At 51.2% G+C, this 18,728-nt stretch overlaps 1 protein-coding gene and 1 long non-coding RNA gene across 2 annotated transcripts; one reads left to right on the plus strand and one right to left on the minus strand.

Annotated features, from left to right (window-relative positions):
• Positions 1-2,826: 2,826 nt before the first annotated feature.
• LOC120697956 (myb-related protein Hv33-like) lies at positions 2,827-4,892 on the minus strand. Its single transcript, XM_039981349.1, has 3 exons — positions 4,230-4,892; positions 3,983-4,112; positions 2,827-3,838 (listed from the first exon to the last, which is right to left on the minus strand). The coding sequence occupies exons 1-3, from the start codon at positions 4,366-4,368 to the stop codon at positions 3,157-3,159; spliced, it is 951 nt and encodes a 316-aa protein (XP_039837283.1). The 5' UTR covers positions 4,369-4,892; the 3' UTR covers positions 2,827-3,156.
• Positions 4,893-17,389: 12,497 nt separating this feature from the next.
• LOC120701266 lies at positions 17,390-18,204 on the plus strand. The gene is made up of 2 exons (XR_005686020.1): positions 17,390-17,660; positions 17,825-18,204. It is a non-coding gene; the product is annotated as an uncharacterized LOC120701266 (long non-coding RNA).
• The last annotated feature ends 524 nt before the right edge of the window (positions 18,205-18,728 follow it).

Consider the following 18,728-nt stretch of genomic DNA (forward strand, 5'->3'; position numbering starts at 1 on the left):
TTCCAAGGCTCAGCGCGGCCGAGACCGCGTGGCCCCGACGCCCTCTACGTCGCCGCCGCCGTCTCAGCTCCTCCCCTGCCCGGCGCGGCCGGACACGTCCGCCGCACGGCGAAAGGCGATGCGTGCCGTGCCAATGTGCCGTGCCCATGCCATGGCATGACGACCGAAACGCACGCTACCATGCCGCCGTCAGTGCTCAGCTTCGGTCAGCTGGCCCCCGACAAACCTGACGTGATCGCGCCCGTCTCTACGTACGGGCCCCGTTATCTTATTCGTTCTGTCACTGGCGAAGCCTTCTGGAAACGGAGCCGAGACACTACTGCCCCATTAGTCAACAACAGTGGGGCCAATTCAGGCCGTGTTTGGTAAACACCGCGAAATTTTTTTCAAAAAAAGACGAATGCATGCATGGAGTACTAAATGAAGTCTATTTGCAAAATCTTTTTAGGGATGAGTGTAATTTTTTGAGACGAATCTAATGAGGGTAATTAATTGATTATTTGCTACAGTGTTGCTACAGTACCATCCTCTAACCACGCGGTCAAAGGCCTCATTAGATTCGTCTCGCGATTTTCACGGGGGGTTGTGGAAGTAGTTTTGTAATTAGACTTTATTTAATACTATAAATTAGTGGTCAAATGGCCAAAAAAATTTCGCGAAAACTTTTTCAGCCTTAACCAAACACGGCCTCAGTTTCTCCTCCGGGCGCCCTCGTTCCCTCAACGAGTCCCCCTCCGATCCTCCTAGGACCAGCTGACGTGACGGCCCCGCCTCGCCGAAAGCGACCCCTGCTGGGGAGGACAAGTCGTCGCCGGGAAGCCAATGGCATTCCCCCGTCCGCCCGCGCCGTCGCCGGTGGCCGGAGGCAGGGTTTACCTTTTCGTTTTTTTTTTCGAATCCCGCCGTTTGCCGGAAACGAAATTTCGGCCGAAATTTCGCCGAATTTCGCTAATTCCGAACGGAAAGACAATTCAAATTCAAAAAACGAAATTTCGGTGAATTCCGACCGAAATTTCGGTGATTTCGACCGAAATTTCGGTGATTTCGATCGGAAAATGATGTCCGTTGTGATTTTCGTACTGTTCCCGAGGTCAAATGAAAAACTTTTGAATACCAACTTTGTTCAGTTTTTCGAGATCTACAACTTTTGTTTCAGGAACTTTTTCATTTGAGCAATGGTTTGAAAGTTATTTAATTATTTTAAAAACTACCAATTAAAAGTCTTATCATTTCATGTGACAACTTTCATTTTCTCTCTTAGGCCTCAACTGGACTTTTATTATTCTTGTTATGGCGGATATTTCTATAAATTTTTAGGGACATTAGTTGATCCAATTGAAAGTTGTTTTAAATCCAGGACAAACATGATTTGAATTGGTTATCAATTCATGTGACAGTGTTTGAATTTTTTGTTTGATTCAATTTGTATAGAGAATTGTTAAAGCATTCTGAAAGGTGTGTTTTCCGGCAGTTTTCCAACGGAAAGTTTTTCCCTGCTCTATAGATGGTGACAATTCTCTTGTGGCCTAAGATTTTGGTCACATGCATGCTGTGGATGCAAGAATTTGACCTTCTCTTCTTATCCTCGGGACTGGAATGGCGTCGGAGGAAATTCACTGGAATCAAGGTTACAGTCACCGACCTACTATTGCAATGCAAAGCTTTCTTCCACGAAGTGGGGGCAGATCAAAGGCCACAACTGACTTAATCTGCAGTTGCCAATGGAGAAGAATTGCCAATGGAATTTAACACGTATCAGCAATGGCCACAACTTCAAAAAAAAAACTCCCAAGTCTCCACAGTTACCGGCTACAAAGCTAGAAGAAGAGCCAGATCGAGGGCCTGGTTAAGAATAATATACTACAGCAGACAGAGGGCTTTAGCTGCCATCTCATTCGATCTCACCGCTACATACAAAAGAAAAGAGCTGCTAGATGATAATATAAAAGCAGATGCAAAAAGGCAAAAGCAAAGCAAGATTGACGACGAGCCTAATTGGACAGCACGAGGAAACCAGATCTACTAGTCTACTGATGAGAGTATAGTCCACCCGGGCCGGCCGATGGATCATCATCCTAGTTGTAGGTATGCATATGAAATTGAATAGGTACCTCACCAATATCATGATAAACCAAAGTCTAGTTGAAGTCGAGGGGAGAAAACAAATTTTTGCACATGAAATGACGAGTCATTCAAATTACGGTTTCAAATGTTAATTTTAGCCTAGCAAATGATCTTAGATTTGAGTGTGTTCTAGTCCTATTTGCTTAGAAAAACACCTAGTTTTTTATCATATTTTTTACATATTTTTTTACAAATTTTTTTGAATTTTTGAATTTTGAAACGAAATTTACCGAAATTCCACTTCCCGGTAACTACCGAAAACGAAAAAAATACCGAAATTTCGCCGAAATTTCACCGAAATTTTGAACCCTGGCCGGAGGAGGCCAATAATGGCGGCCGATTAGCCGGCCGCGTGCGTTGGCATGGCCGCCCGGCGGGCGGCGGTTATCTTCGATTGATTCTTTTGTTTTCTCTTTCATCAGGCTGAGCAGTAGGGCGCTTTCGTCCGCTGCAGCTACCTTCCACTCCGGTTTCGTGAAACGCAAATCAGGAAAGAAAGAAGAAAGGATAAAGCGCGACAGCAACCGGCGTAACGTAAACAAGCAAGAACCGTCCGTCGGGGCCTCGCAACTCCTCCGCTCCAGCACGAGCGGGGCGAAAAAAAAAATATATCAGACAAGTATCGGGGGAGTAAAAGATTCAGAAAGGTACAGGTGCTTTCTGTGGTAGAAGTGATTAAGTGAAGTGTAGTGACACAAGGAGTAGTAGTACACAACACAACTGCAGGTTTAATTAATTTATTCTTTACAGGAAAAAAAATCTTTGTTTATAGTACGTACACAATATTCTCGTATCTACCACTCACTGTCTGTCTGTTCTTCTGACCAAGCAGAAGCAGGGTATACAGAAAAGGTATGGGGAAAAAAAAGGAGTGTGGTGTGGGCTAGAGGAAATTAACATAGTGGTTACTACTAAGTGCAATCCCTAATCTTCCAATGCTTCTTTCTTCCTCTTGTGTGTAAAACGTTGGGGAATGGATCGATAGTTCAGGGAGGCAAAGGTGAATGAAGGGCAAACGAGAGAGAGAAAAGATCAGAAGTATTCCAAGGTGAAGTCGAAATGCGCCAGGCTCTGCTCTTGGCCGCAGGGCAGCGAGAACTTGTGCTCCAGCGTGTCGTCGTCGTCCACCGCCTGCTCCCCGCCGCCGTAGCCTCCGCTGTGCTGCTGCCGCTCCAGCTCCGTGTACGGCTCCGGCTTCGCGGCGCCGCCGCCGCCGGAGGCCCAGTGCAGCACCTCGCTGTCGAGCACCGCGCTGCTCATCTCGGCGCAGGTCCAGTTGCTGCTGTTGCTGGAGCTCTCCCCGTACCCCAGGTTCTCCGACACGTCCAGAACGCTGCTGTAGTCGGCGACGAACCCGCCGGCGTCCGGGGACGCCTTGCCGACGCCGTCGTCGTACGGGCCGCAGTACAATGCCGCCACGCCGGCCGCGCCCAGGTCGAAGCCGAAGTCGGCCAGCGGGAACGGGTCGAACACGGCCGGCTGCTTCTGGGCGAGGCCGTCGTCGGAGTCCCCGGCGGCGGCGGCGGGCTTGTGGTCGTGGTCCCGGGCGTCCGGCAATGCCGCGCCCGCCTCCGCGGCGCCGGCGCCGGCGATGGGCTTGTGCGTGCTCGGGTCGATGCCGCGCTGCCGGAGCTTCTTCTTGAGGCAGCTGTTCCAGAAGTTCTTGATCTCGTTGTCCGTCCGCCCCGGCAGGTGCAACGCGATCTGCGACCACCTGCATGGATGCGCCGAACGAAGGAAGAATTCTTTTAGCCGGTCGATCATCATCAATCAGGCCACGAACACACACACGGTTAGTGCTAATGCTCGTTCCCCCTCGGCCACATTGCGGGGTCCGAACCGAAGGCATTGAACCGACCTGTTCCCGAGGATCTCGTGGAGCGCGAGGATGAGGTCCTCCTCCTGCTGCGAGAAGCTGCCGCGCTTCAGGTCGGGGCGGAGGTAGTTGATCCACCGCAGGCGGCAGCTCTTGCCGCAGCGCTGCAGCCCTGCACGCACCACGCAGCAGAACGCAATTCAGCCCAAGTCGCCGATAGAACAGTGCAGCTAGCTAGCTAGCAGTGATCGAATGTGTGAGCTTGCTGCTAATAAGCTTAATTGCTTGCCTGCGAGCTTGGGGACGGAGCTCCAGCAGCCGACGCCGTGGCGGATGATGTGATTGTACAGCTTCTCGTCTTCCTCGGGCGACCAGAGCCCCTTGCGGAGCTTGGGCTGCACGCCGCCGCCGCAGGAGAGCCGTCCCATTCTCGGATCCTCCCCTCTCTGTCTACTCCGACGACGGCGACAAATTAGAAGGCGGGGCAACGTCGGTGGCCGTTGCCACTTGCAATGGCGATCGGCGGGTGCGCGCTCCTCCCCAATCGGTGGCTGCCTGTGGTTCGCTCTATGTATGACCGGGGGGGGGGGTATATATGGGGAAGCGTGCGTACCAAGATCCGCCTGCACGCTCCGGTGAGGAGAGAGGGAGAGAGAGAGAGAGAGAGAGAGAGAGAGAGAGAGAGAGAGAGAGAGAGAGAGAGAGAGAGAGAGAGAGAGAGAGAGAGAGAGAGAGAGAGAGAGAGAGAAGCTGAGCAGCAGCCAAGGAGAGGCTGCGATCAAGTGGTTTCTAAGCAAGGTGCAGTGCGCCCTCTCGCGAGCGCGCCAATGAATTGGAGCTTAAGATACCTCCCGTTCCGTTTTGTGAGAGATGGTGGCGGCCTAAAATAGTGCGCCGTGCCGTGCCTCAGCGAGGGGAGGGAGGGAGAGAGAGAGAGAGCTTTTCTGCCTCGCAACGGCAATGGAGAGAGAAAAACGAGGAGGGAGGGGAGAGAGAGGTGTTTGTTGGCGACGTGACTTTGCATTTTTGTTTCCTCTTTTTTCTCCCCCTGTGTTAAGAGTGACAAAACACTGGTTATGGCCACTGTAAGCCATCAATGCCCCCGCGGACTCGCGGATCAATCGTGACCTCGCTCTCGCCGTGGTACGACGCCCCCCGATTAAAAACTCACCGCGTCACGTTCCCTTTCTCTCTCTCTACTCGCCTGACTTGACCACCGCGATCGAATCGGTCGCGCCACTGAAGCCACGCTGTGGTCCTGTGGATCCGATGAGCAGCAGCAGCAGCAGGCCAGCAGCCGGCGGTCACCCTTGGGCTAACTAATCACGTCGCTAATCCCCCTCGGCCGATCACGTCGCGTGCGAATGGCCCTGCCCTGCCGACCTCCGCGTCCCATCCCATCCGCACACCGCCGATCCGACGTGGGGCGGAAGATGAAACGGATGGCGATCGCCGGCGCGGCCGCCGCGTCATGCAGTCCGGCGACAGCGCCGCCGACGGTTGGGGTTGCACTGTCGCCGCGGAAGAAATTTCGGGGGGTGGAACGGCCGGCGCAGTCAGCCGGTGGCCCCCGGTTCACCGTACTGGACAGGAGTACCCGTCGTTTTTACGGCTTGCGTGGTGGATGGAGGCCGGACTGCCGGAGGAGGCAGCAGTGAGTGACACCGGTCGGGCAAATAAACCAACTGGATTGGATCTGTTCCGGAAACCCTGACGGTAACGCGGGTTTCAAAACATGTGCAGGCAGGCAGGCAGTGTCAGCAGATTTTTACTGACGCGTTCGCTGTCAAATTAGCGCGGCGCGGCGTCGTTCTCGTTAATGATGACCTCGCTGCAGTTGAATTTGAGGGAGAGGAAAGATAAATGGCAGGAAAGACGCGTGAGGTAATTTCTGCCATTGTGAAGTGCACAATCATTTTGGGATGGAAAAGGCGGCGGCGTCGACAACAGTCTTCAGAAAAACCTAAAAAACACTTCAACCCTTTCTTTCATTCTTTTTTACCGTGCTAGTTGTTCGTCAGTGTTAGTACTAGGTATTAGGTATGCATCACATTTGTTGACCCTGGTACGTACTTGGGTCTTGAAGAAAAAAAAATGACCTGGGTGCGTGTAAAGAAGAATACTCCATCGATGGTCTCGTGCAACCCGTGTCGGTCGTACACACTGGCAGCACAACGCCATCTGGTACTGTCGGTGGGGGCAGGTAAATTGCTGTCAACGGAGGAGAAATTAGGCCAATGAAAAGCTGATCGAAGCCCTGAAAGTTACCGTTGAAAAGTGTGGAAAAAACACACTGCGGTTACTTGTGTTGCAGGCTTGTAGCAGCTAGCCATGGGCAGACAAACAAACAGGGTCGCCGCGGAGGGCCCCAGCAGGCCACGGATGGCGCATCTCCGGTCCTGATCCTTGATTCCTTGTACTTGAAGGGAAAAGGAGGAGGAGGGCCTGCGGCCCCTGCGTGCAGTACAGATGTTGCGCGAGCCCTCCGTCGACGGTTGCGATCGCAGGAGTAGATGGATACGATACGATCGGATCCGATCGCAACCACAACGGCAGCGGGGGGAAAGGAAAGGAGAAGCCGGAGAAGGAAGAGAAAGCAGCGGCACGGCGGCGCACGAGTCGCCCGTACGGCACTGCAGGTGTGGGCCGTGCCCGTGCGCGCCGATCCAGCGGACGTGACCCATCGATGCGCCAATCATCCGGCCGCGGGGAGAAATTAATAAAAGCGGCGAGGTCCAAAAGGCATCCATCGTGCCGTCCTGCGCGTCGGAGATGGAAGACTTTCAAGTTTCGCACGGGGGGTTGGTTGACACATGTCTCGCCGGTAGGGCCGCCCGGCCGGGCCGTTCGCTAGCTCCTGCTGGCAACGACGACAGTTTGCGGCGCACGGACGGAGCCACCCAAATTACGGGCCTTCGCGTCCGTACACGATGCTGCTGCGGCTACTGGTGATCCCGGTACAACTAGCTTTGCAGTTAACCGAGCGATGCAGTGCGTTGGTTGCGTGTGTGCGTGTGCCCCGCCTGTGCTTTGGTTAACTTTGGTGGTGATGATGCACCATCGATCACGTGTACACAGCACAACACAACTTGTACGTGGTGCACTACTAGTACGTAGCTTGCGGAGCTAATGGCGATGGAATGATGGCGTCCACTAGCGAGCAGCACTTAGCCCGAGAGAGAGCGAGAGAGAGGCCGGGTCCGTGATCGAGAGAGGTGACTTGCGAACGCCGCGCCACAACCGCAAGGGCGCGCGGAGGCGGAGGGGATTGAGCTAGGAAGCGTGAGCCGGAGAAAGCGAACCTACTGTAGCGCAGCCAGCCAGCACGCCGTTCCTTGGTTCGCCGAGAGCATCGTCGTACCAGTACCACACGGGTGAGTGCGTGATGAAGCGCGCGTTAGGTGGCCGGCCGGGGCGGGCATGCATGGCCGCGCGAGAGGTCAAGCTTGGCCTCATCAGCTTGGGCATATATGCATGCCGATGCCGGCCGCCGGGCCGGCGCGACGACGGGCACGCGGTCGCTTCGAGCCTGCTCCAAGGCTCGGACGACCGGGTACGCCTAGCTGCGGCGGTTGGTCAGGCCGTAGCCCGTAGCCGCTGCATGCATGGCGCGGCTGCTGACACCCGTTGCTGCACTACTCCTCCATGCACGCACCAACACACGTCGCGGCGCCCAGCCGTTCGTTTACGTACGGAGTACGCGCGTCGTCGCGGTCCCCGTTCCGCCGTTGGTGGCTCGCGTTCGCGCTACTCGTTCGCTAGCGAGCTGAGCTCCTACGCATGTTGGTGGCGCGACACCGACGTTGCACGTGCATGCGGCCGCCCGATCCGGCCGTGTGCCTGCAGCTAGCGGCCGGATTAGCACGGATGCGCGCGAGCTTTCGTCAGATAATAATGCGAGATCGAGAGAGGCTTATTACTATTAGCGACACCGACAAACACTAGCTGATGACAGGCTCAGCTGCTCGGGTCGCCACTTGCTCGGTGATCAGTTTGGCAAAACGGTTTGTTTGGTGGATTGGGAGTTAGGGCAGTCCATTGCTAGCTCGATCGGATATCTCTATCTCCGGGACGACGACGATGCACGCGCGCAACCATGTCTGCTAGCCCCCTGGCCCGTAGTGGCTTTGCCGTCCTGCTAATTCCTTTGGCCAAGTTTGAAGCTACGCCTACTTCACCAAGGTAGGCGCGCTTTCGTTGTCCGATCGAGTTGCGCAGCGGTTACACACAGCACAGCAGCGAGCGAGCCCAGCCGGCCGATGGAGCCGTGCGGTGGCGTTTTCAAACCAAACAAAAAGGCACGGCGAGCTAGAAACGGGTCGTCGTCGGCGCTGCTGCTGCTGCTAACTTTATTAATTGTAAAGCGTTCCTATACTAATCATCTCGCCCAAACGTGTAAGTTGTCGGTTACTGACCGGTGAGTGCCTCCACTCATGACCAAATGACTCTCCCGGCCGCGACTAGACCCTGCTGCTATACTTGCTAATGATCTCAGATGCAGGCCTGCGAAATGATTCGGAATTGATCTCGCGACCTGAGCTATCACGGTTTAATTTGCATGCACTGCCACCTATTTCCCCCGTACAGGTACAGCAGCACAGCACCAACTGTATCGAAACCGGTAATCATTTCTCTTGTCATGTTGTAACTTCAGACTTCACTGGTGGCTTAGTCTGTTAGTTGTCTGATCAGTGACTCGAGTGTGCGCGCCTTTTGCTGATCTCTTCATTTCTTCGAGAAAACTTCAGCACGTTTGGTACCCGCACATATTGTTTAGGACGGACTACATGTACAATAATATACACACCATCATGCATTGTAAATTACTATTCAATTTGTAGCAGCTTATGGCATTCTTTAATTGTATCTTTTTATATTTGAAGTAGACAACACTACACATCAAGTTACACATGTAGTGGTAGACGACACTACGGGACTATGCGTATTTGCCGTGTGCCTTAGGCTTTGCCGTGTGCTGTATCTCGGGCACACGGTAAAGAGGGCCTTTGCCGTGTGCCCGAACAGCAGCACACGAAAAAGATATAGCACACGGCAAAGAGGGCCTTTGCTGTGTGCCCCGTAAAAAGACACACGGTAAAGATTCGACGCCCAGTAAAAATCTTTCATTGACCGTGGACTTGTGAAAAAAAACACGGCAAAGCTTTCTTCTTTGCCATGTGCCAGACGTTGGGCACACGGCAAACATTCTGGCACCATTTGGAATGGCTGGGGCTGTTTTGTTTGCCGTGTGCCGGCCGTTTGGCACACGGCAAAGGAGGCCCGTCCACCGTTCATTTTTCTTTGCCGTGTGCTGAAGAAAACGCACGACAAATGTACTGATTTACCGTGTGTTTTCTTTGTTTGCCGAGTGCATATTATTAAGCACACGGCACAGTTTTCAAAAAAAATTTGATTCTGGCGTCCCAACTTTTTCTTTTATGTGCATACAATACATGTTGCTCCCTAGTAAACTTTGGTATTTGTATTTATAGTTTTACTATATTTAATGATTTAATTTGTTTAATCAAATTTCTTGTGATTAAGCTAGAAGTGTTTTGAGTGGTGGAATATAATGAACCCAAAAATGATATTCAAGTTCAGGAGGTCAATGTGAGGACATATGCCTGAAAACCAAAGTAAATTTTGAAGATCTTGTTCACGAACCATGACTAGGATCTTTTGGCCAAATCGTATTAAAATTATATAAATTACATATGAAGTCAAAAAATCATAAAATTTGGCATGATATCATAATTTCATGTGTGGAAGCCATGAAATTTTTTTAAGAAGGATCCGTTGAAGTTTCGTCGTATGCTTGATAAAAATCCGAGAATATGCATAGAAGAGCTGTAGAGTTGAGAAGTAACAGTTCAGATTTCGAATGAAACTTACGGTTGAATTTGATTTTGACTTCTAAACTTTTTGTATATGCAATACCCAACTTAGATTCCTTGATTCCAAAATTTGGTAATTTTTCGCTTCTGTTTTGTATTTTTATTTTATTTTTTTAGTTAAATAGAATCATGTGACATAATATAGAAACGCATGAAATAATAGAATTTTTTTTCATAAAACCATAAAACTTGAATTATTTAGTGTCTTTGGCAATGTATTTTCAATGTTCATTAGATTAAATTTTGTATAACCAATTTTGAATTTGAATTTGGAGAGATTTTAAAAAACCTATTTTGCCGTGTGCCATGGATCGTGGCACACGGCAAATGACCTATTTGCCATGTGCCCTGGATCTTTGCACACGGCAAAGGACCTATTTGCCGTGTGCCCCAGATCTTGGCGCACGGCAAACACGCTCGCCTAACACTTAGCCGTTTGCTTTGTCGCCCCCCCACACCACACACGCACACGCACAGCCGAGCCGCCGCGCGCGCGCGCCACCCACCCCGCCGTGCCGCCGCTCCGCCACCTCGCCCAGCTGCCGCGTCGCCGTGCCGCCGCGCGCGCCCTCCGCCGCCCTCGCCACCTCGCCCACCTCGCCGAGCCGCCGCGCGCACGTCGTGCCAACGCCCTCTCCCCCCACCCCGCCGCGCGCACCGAGCCGCTGCGCGCGAGCCACCCACCCCGTGTGCCGCCGCTCCGCCACCTCGCCAGCCGCCACGCCGCCGTGCCGCCCGCGCGCGCCCTCCGCCGCCCTCGCCACTTCGCCCATCTCGCCGAGCCGCCGCGCGGGGCCTCCGCCACCTCGCCGAGCCGCCGCCCCGCCGCGCCGCCGCGTGGGGCCTCCGCCACCTCGGCTAGCCGAGCCGCCACCCCGCCCGCAGGGGGCCTCCGCCACCTCGCCGAGCCGAGCCGCAGCCACGTCGTGCCACGGCGCGGGGCCTCCGCCACCTCCCCGAGCCGCCGCGCCAACGCGTGCCCTCCGCCGCCCTCGCCGAGCTGCCGTCTCGCTGTGCCCCGTTGCCACGCCGGCCGCCACGCCTCGAGGCCACGCCGCGCCCTGACGCCTCGCCTCGACACCACGCCGGCCGGCTGCCTCGGCCCGGTGCCCTGCCCCGCCCCGGTGCCACGCCGGCCCTGAGTTCCGGCGCCCTGCCCCGCCCCGGCGCCACGCCGGCCACGCACTGGCGCCCCGCCGCGGCGCTCCACCGCTCCACCGACGCTTTGCCGCCCAGCTATGGCTCAACATCCCATATGTGAGCCAGTGCATTGATGCTTTTTTTTAGGGTTAGAAAACTTCAATTTCGAGGGGAGAGGTGGTACTAAAATTTTCAATTGACACCATTCTGTATCTGTTTTGCCAGGAGAGGCTATTGTGCACACCGTCCTCGAGCCGTCCGCACCGACATGCGCGACATCGCCTAGGCCACTGTCGAGCCCTAGGTGAGGACGATGCAAACAACACTTCATTCCGTTTCATGTTCGTATAGGAGTAACCGAGTTAGGCGTCACCCGTTCAAAGGAGATACGGTTGGATATATGAAGATCTTTGCATATGTACGACCGTATCTGTTTCGAATTGTCCATGTTTTTTGGACAGCCTGATAGGTGCGTAGATGGGGTTAGTTCTCATGGTCTACGCCGATTCGAGACAGAGTCTCGGCATCATCTCCTTATTGTTCTCCGGATACACAATCTCCTTTTTCGGGACGTGTATTTGGAGAACAGCGGGGAGGTACTGCCGAAATTCTGCCTCGGATGGGTGTAGAGCATGAGAACCAACCCCAGCTACGCATCCTCTCGGGTGGGATTAGGACATATCTTAACCTATTAGAATTAGTGGACATCGTGTAGATGCAAGGATGATCTTTTATATTATATTACTCATTGATATGATAGAGGATGGATGACCGTGCGTGGATGTATGCTGGATGGAAATGTGGGGGTCGGTTGTCCGGGGAGTGGATTGACAAGACCAAGGCTTTCTTGGACGGAGCATTTGCAAAGCTCAAAGGAGGCAATACCACATGGTGTCCGTGCAACAAATGTGCAAACACGCATCGACAAACACGCGAAATCATGACAAATCATCTTTGAAATTATGGATTTACGAGAAATTATACCTGGTGGACCTACCATAGCGAAGCCAATCGTATGAGAGACGAAGTTGTTAGGCAACGCATCGAAGAACATGACGCTGATGCCGGGGTTGCAGATATGTTAGATGACTTTCATGAAGCACATTTTGATGAAGGACGTAGGGAGGAGGAGGAGCCAGAGGCAACCGCGAAGGCGTACTATGACATGTTTGCTGCAGCTCAGCAACCCCTTCACGGTCATACCAAGGTTTCACAATTGGATGCCATTGGTCGCATAATGGCCGTGAAGTCCCAATTTACCTTGAGTCGAGACGCCTTTGATGTTATGTTACAAGTTATTGGCAGCATGCTTTCAGAAGGGCACATTCTTCCAAAGAGCATGTATGAGGCACAGAAACTCCTTCGTGCACTGAAGATGCCATATGAACAGATACATGCTTGTCCCAAGGGATGCATCTTATTTAGGAAAGAACACGCTGAAGCAAAGTACTGTCCAAAGTGTGAATCCTCTCGGTTCGTGGAGGTAGACTCTGGTGATGGTCAGAAGAGGCAGCTCGCGGTACCCGTGAAAGTCCTACGGTACCTGCTACCCATACCAAGAATCCAATGTCTATTCATGATCGAGGAATCCACGAAGCAGATGACATGGCACAAAATGAGAACTCGTTACAATCCTGATAAGCTTGTGCATCCATCCGATGCTCAATCATGGACCCATTTCGACGGGATTCATCATCACAAAGCTTTGGAGTCTCGTAATGTACGTGTTGCGCTGGCGACAGATGGCTTCAATCCCTATGAAATGTCGGCTGCCCCTTACACTTGTTGGCCCGTGTTCGTTATCCCACTGAATCTCCCACCTGGCGTTATTTTTCAACGACAAAACATATTCTTGTCGTTGATAATTCCTGGACACCCTGGAAATAATATGAGTGTGTACATGGAGCCCCTGATTGACGATTTGCTCTGTGCTTGGGACGATGGGGTTTGGACATACGATCGAGCTACAAAGACAAACTTCAGAATGTATGTTTGGTACCACTATTCCCTGCATGATCTGCCGGCGTATGGGATATTATGTGGCTGGTGTGTCCACGGAAAGTTCCCTTGTCCAGTATGCAAGGCAGCATTGATGTTCATTTGGTTGCGGAAGGGTGGCAAGTATTCTTCGTTCGACAAACATCGACAATTCCTACCTCTTGACCATCCATTCAGACGAGATAAGAAGAACTTTACAAAAGGTGTTGAAGTTAAAGACCATCCACCGCAGATGATGACGGGTGCCGACATTCGTGCTCAATTAGATAGTCTCGTGATCAATGCTGAAGGTGGGGGTTTTGTGGGATATGGTGAGCAACATGCTTGGGCGCAGAAGTCAGGTTTGTGGAGGCTCCCCTATATGGCTGACCTTCTTCTTCCACATAACATTGATATGATGCACTCCGAAAAGAATGTTGGCGAGGCATTGTTCGGAACAATCATGGACATTTCAGATAAGACAAAGGATAATGTTAAGGTCAGAGTGGATCAGGCAACGTTATGCGATAGCTAGAAATGAGGCCTCCCGGATCAGGCAAGGCGTGGAGAAAGCCTAAGGCCGATTTCGTTCTGATGAGGCCCCAGAGGAGACAAGTCCTAGAATGGTTCCAAACCTTGATATTCCCTGATGGGTATGTGGCAAATCTGAGAAGGGGAGTGAACTTGACCACTATGCGAATCAACGGGCTCAAGAGTCATGACTACCATATATGGATCGAGCGGCTACTTCCAGTTATGGTTAGAGGCTACCTCCCTAATCAAATCTGGCAAGTGCTGGCAGAGTTGAGCTTTTTCTTCCGCCAGCTTTGTGCTAAGGAGTTATCTCTAAAAGTAGTTGAAGAAATGGAAAGAATGGTGCCTGTGTTGCTCTGTAAGCTGGAGAAATTTTTTCCACCCGGCTTCTTCAATCCGATGCAGCATATGATTTTGCACCTCCCGTATGAGGCACGAATGGGTGGGCCTGTGCAGCACCGTTGGTGCTATTCAATTGAGAGATGTCAAAAGATACTTAAAACTAAATATAAAAATAAATGCAAAATTGAAGCTTCCATCGCAGAGGCATATATTCTGGAGGAGGTATCAAACTTCACATCAAAATACTATGCTGACAACCTTCCTAGCGTCCACAATCCACTCCCTCGTTACAATACTGCAGAATCTAACTCCACCCTGAGTCTTTTCCGAGGCCAACTCGGAAGTGCAAGTGCTGCAACCATCAAGACCTTAGATATTCAAGAGTGGCGTGCTATCATGCTATATGTGTTGACCAATTTTTCCGAAGTTTTGCCCTACATAGAGTAAGTTCTCAGCATTCATTTAGTTCTCAAGTCATTTCCCTTTTCTGCATCCAACCCTATCATTCGTCTTTTGTATAGAGAATTTCATATGCAATTCTGGCGTCGATCAAGGGCGTCTAGCCTCCATGAAACTGAGACCCTACTCAGACAGGACGCGGGAAATGGAAGTCCTGATTTCATTTCTTGGTTCAAACAGAAGGTAATGTCCAATTCTGCTCGTTTGTAGCATATGACATTACAAGTTGCTCGTACGTGCGAATAATATGACGAACTTGCAGGCACAAAACGATGCGTCGATGAGTGCCGAGTTGCGGCAGGTTGCCAATGGCTGTGCCTATAGGGTCAAGTCATTTGGAGCTTATGACGTGAATGGATATCGATTTCATACAACAAAGCACGAGCAGATTCGGCCCAATCAAAGAACAACAAATACCGGAGTTTTCACACCAGGAGATGATGGGCTCGAGTACTACGGAACACTTGAAGAAATATATGAACTGTCATTTCATGGGTCCGTACCTCTGAAACCTGTCATATTCAAATGCCATTGGTTTGATCCTCAAGCTGTGAGACGTACCCCGAATATTGGGCTAGTCAAAATTCAGCGGTCATCCGTGTACCCAGGAGACGATGTGTATGTTGTAGCTCAACAGGTGACACAAGTTTACTATCTGTCATACCCGTGCCAAACCGACAATCGTTTCAAGGGTTGGGATGTTGTGTATAAGGTGTCCCCTCACGGTAAACTACCTGTCCCGAACAATGAAGATTACAACATAGACCCAAACACATATACATGAGAGTTCTTTCAAGAAGATGGGCTACAAGAGAGTTTCCAAATAGATTTAACCGAAGCAATCGGAATGGAAGTAGACAATGAAAGTTTTGTTCACGAGGATGCCGGGGATGAGGTTCATAATGCGAAGGACTTGGAATTACTTCAGCGATTACGTTTAGGCAATGACAGTGATGATGAAAGCGTTCCTCCTTTGGAGCACGCCGTTGATGATATCGACGGACGTGATAGCGATGATGAGACTTACGATCCAGCTAATCCCGATCTTGAAGAGTATTTCTAATACATGTAAGATCCGTATTTGCAACAATTATATCAGTTTTTCAATTGTTCTAATTATATTTATTTTTTACTACTTGCAACAATTAATTTGTAATACATGTTCGGATTATGTTTTTTACTACTTGCATTAATTAATTTCTAAATATTGTTCTGATTGGTTTGCCCCTTTTAATTTCAGGTGATAGATCAAAGATGGTGGGGCGCGGCGGAGGTATGATGCAATCGTTGCGCAGAGTTGCTGGGAGAGGTGAGTCCTCCCAGATGGCTGGAGGGAGGATGAGGAGGAGGAGGGGTGAGGCAAGTTCGTCGGTGCCTCCACTAGATGAGGACGCCAGCACGTCACAGACGACGAGGAGCGGCAGGAGTAGCAGGAGGACGAGGGGGCCTCGCGTGAGGTCACCCTCCCCTGAGGACGAGGAGGAGCAGGAGCAGGACCAGCAGGAGCAGGAGGAGGAGGACCAGGAGCAGGACCAGGAGCAGGACCAGCAGCAGCAGGAGCAGGACCAGGAGGAGGAGGAGGAGGAGGAGGAGGAGGCCTCTAGTGAGGAGGACGACGACCAGGGAGGGGTGGCAGGAGACATACCTGCCGTCTGGATGCGAGGCCCCGCTCGTCTCCCGAACCGACTTATACCGCTCGAGCAACGGCCGATTATTCGGCCGGATGGTAAAACGTAAGTAACTTTAGCCTATTTCATTACGTTTCATACTTATATATTTCAATTCCAATTTTACACAAATATTTTTGGCAGGAATTTTGTAATCGTCGTTCCAGGTGTTCACAAATGCATCCCCAATGGCATTCTGGGCCTGCTTTGCAAGGACCACTACCCTGGATGCATCGAGATTGACGGCCGTCTTCAGCCGGCGTCGGCTTGGGAGCACTACATCCAAGCCATAGATAGACCGGACCGGGAATGCATGTGCTTTGCGAGCAAGGCTGAGCGGGTGTTGCAGGAACTGTGGGTAAGTCTTGTATGCGCTATAATGTCAATACATCTCATTAATTGGACATTCTTGATATAATGGCTTCGTTCATCATCATGTGCAGGATTTCTACAGGTGCGAGGAGGGAATGTTGACCGTCGCACGCGAGGTGGCAAACACGGCCTGTCACAAGCTGGTGGCGGATATGCTCTACGAGGCGCGCATCCAGGCCAACTGTGATTACAAACGTCGCATCGAAAAAGTGAAGACCAACAAAGGGGCTGTGCGAAACCTCAGGCTAACTCGGGAACAATATATGAGGGTAAATATACAATATTATTAATATTGACTTTTACTAAAATGAAGTACACTATAGTTGATCTTCTTATATGTCATGTATGACCTGCAGGTGATTCCTTGGTGGTTAGCCGGGAATGAACAGTGCTGGGACATGATAATCGACAGGTGGTATGCGGAAGGTTGGGTGGAGATGCACGAGTCTTGCCGGCAGCGGCGTTTGATGATGCCAGGTGCACCGCACCATCAGGGCAACAGTCACCTACGACAGTACGCGGCCAGATGGGTAAGTGAATTCATTTCTTCATTTTAACACTCAACCGTACACAATTTGTAATCATCTTTCTTTTTTCACAGTCGGCCTCACATGGAGGCGAGCCTTGCCCCCCGATCAAGGTGTGGGCTTTGGCCCACAAAGAGAAGGCGACATCGGATGTCAACTACAACCCGGCGGACCCCAGAAGCGTACAGCCACGCAACTGTCCACAGTCGCCTCAGTGAGTACAACTCGATGGCAACGGAGGTGAATGGGCCGGACTTTGATCCGAGCACGGAGCCCATTGATGCAGAAGTCGTGATGAGGGTGGGAGGAGGAAAGAAGCATGACCGGTACTGGATTGGAGACAGCTTGATTGACACCGCCAGTACTCCTACTCTCGCGCAGATTCGAGCCAGGAGTACCAGCTCTAGCCCGGCCATACGCCCACGTCAAAGCACTACGGAGATCCAGATGGAGGCACTGAAGGTTATTTCTATTACAGCAAAGGTTTATTAATTTTGACATATGTTTATTGGTACTCTAACTATGCAATCTAATTTTGTAGGCCCTGATGCAACGGGACTTTGAAGCACAGCTCCTAGCACAGCAACAGGCGTGGGCGGCACAGCAGCAGGCACAGCAGCAGGCGTGGGCGGCCGAGCGGGAGAGGATGCAGCAAGACCTTCGGCAGACACAGGAAGCCTCCCAGCAGAATCAGATGCAGCTGGCCCTGGCTTTTCAGTTCATGCAGACTCTGGGCTCGCAAATGGGTCTTTCGCCACCGCAATTCCCTCAGACTAATATCCCTGCGTGTGCAGCTACCCTTACTCCTGTGAGCGATTTCACAACCTTCTAATTTCATTTATCGTTATTTGACTAATAGACAACTCTATCATGACTTAGAAACAATGCCTTAGAAACAAAGACTTAGAAACAATGCCTTAGAAACAAAGACTTAGAAACAAAGACTTCAAATTAATGACTTTGAATTTGCAGCCTCAATCGGCGGCATCAAATGATGGGCCAACATAAATGTCCCCTTCGCCGATGCCTCAGAATGTGTGGCCGCCTCCTCATTGGGTGACTTACATGCAGCAGTTCCAGCAGAACCCTTCGTGGTCGCAGCACCCACCGCCGCCGCCGCCGCCGTAGTCGTGAGTTGTGCTTGTATGAACATGCACTCTTTGTATAGACTATCGTTTGAACTTGTGCTTGTATGGACATGTATGAACTACGAGTGCTTGTATGGACTTGTATCGACTACATTTGGGCTTGTATGCATTGCGATATTTGCTATATTTGCATTTGGACTTCTATGGATTGAATGTGATGCAAATTGTGATATATGAAATGATCGTGACATTTGATGCAATATATATGAATTGCCTGTGATGTTAATTTGATTGGAATCTGAAATATTTGTGATTAAACAAAAAAATGAATCTGAAAATTAATTTTGCCGTGTGCCACCATTTTTTGCCGTGTGCCATGGCAAGGCACACGGCAAAGCTGCCATTCTTTGTCGTGTGCCTGTCCACGTGGCACACGACAAAGGTGGCTGTGTTTGCCGTGTGCCTAGGACAGGGCACACGGCAAAGGGGCTGTGTTTGCCATGTGCCAAGCCGTTATGGCACACGGCAAACAAGCTGTTCAACGGAGGGTTACGCCAGTGCACTTTATTTTGCCGTGGGCCCAATAATGCACACGACAAAGTATTTGCCGTGTGCCCGAGATGTAGCACACGGCAAACTAGCTCTTTGCCGGCCGTTGTTTGGTGTGAGCTGTTTGCCGTGTGTTACACTCGGCAAACACTTTGCCGAGTGTAAACCGGCCTTTGCCGTGTGCCCTTGGCACACGGCAAATATGCACAGTCCCGTAGTGCGATAAATAAAGGGCAACA

This window comes from Panicum virgatum, chromosome 3K, assembly GCF_016808335.1.
Source record: "Panicum virgatum strain AP13 chromosome 3K, P.virgatum_v5, whole genome shotgun sequence".
Taxonomy (NCBI): domain Eukaryota; kingdom Viridiplantae; phylum Streptophyta; class Magnoliopsida; order Poales; family Poaceae; genus Panicum; species Panicum virgatum.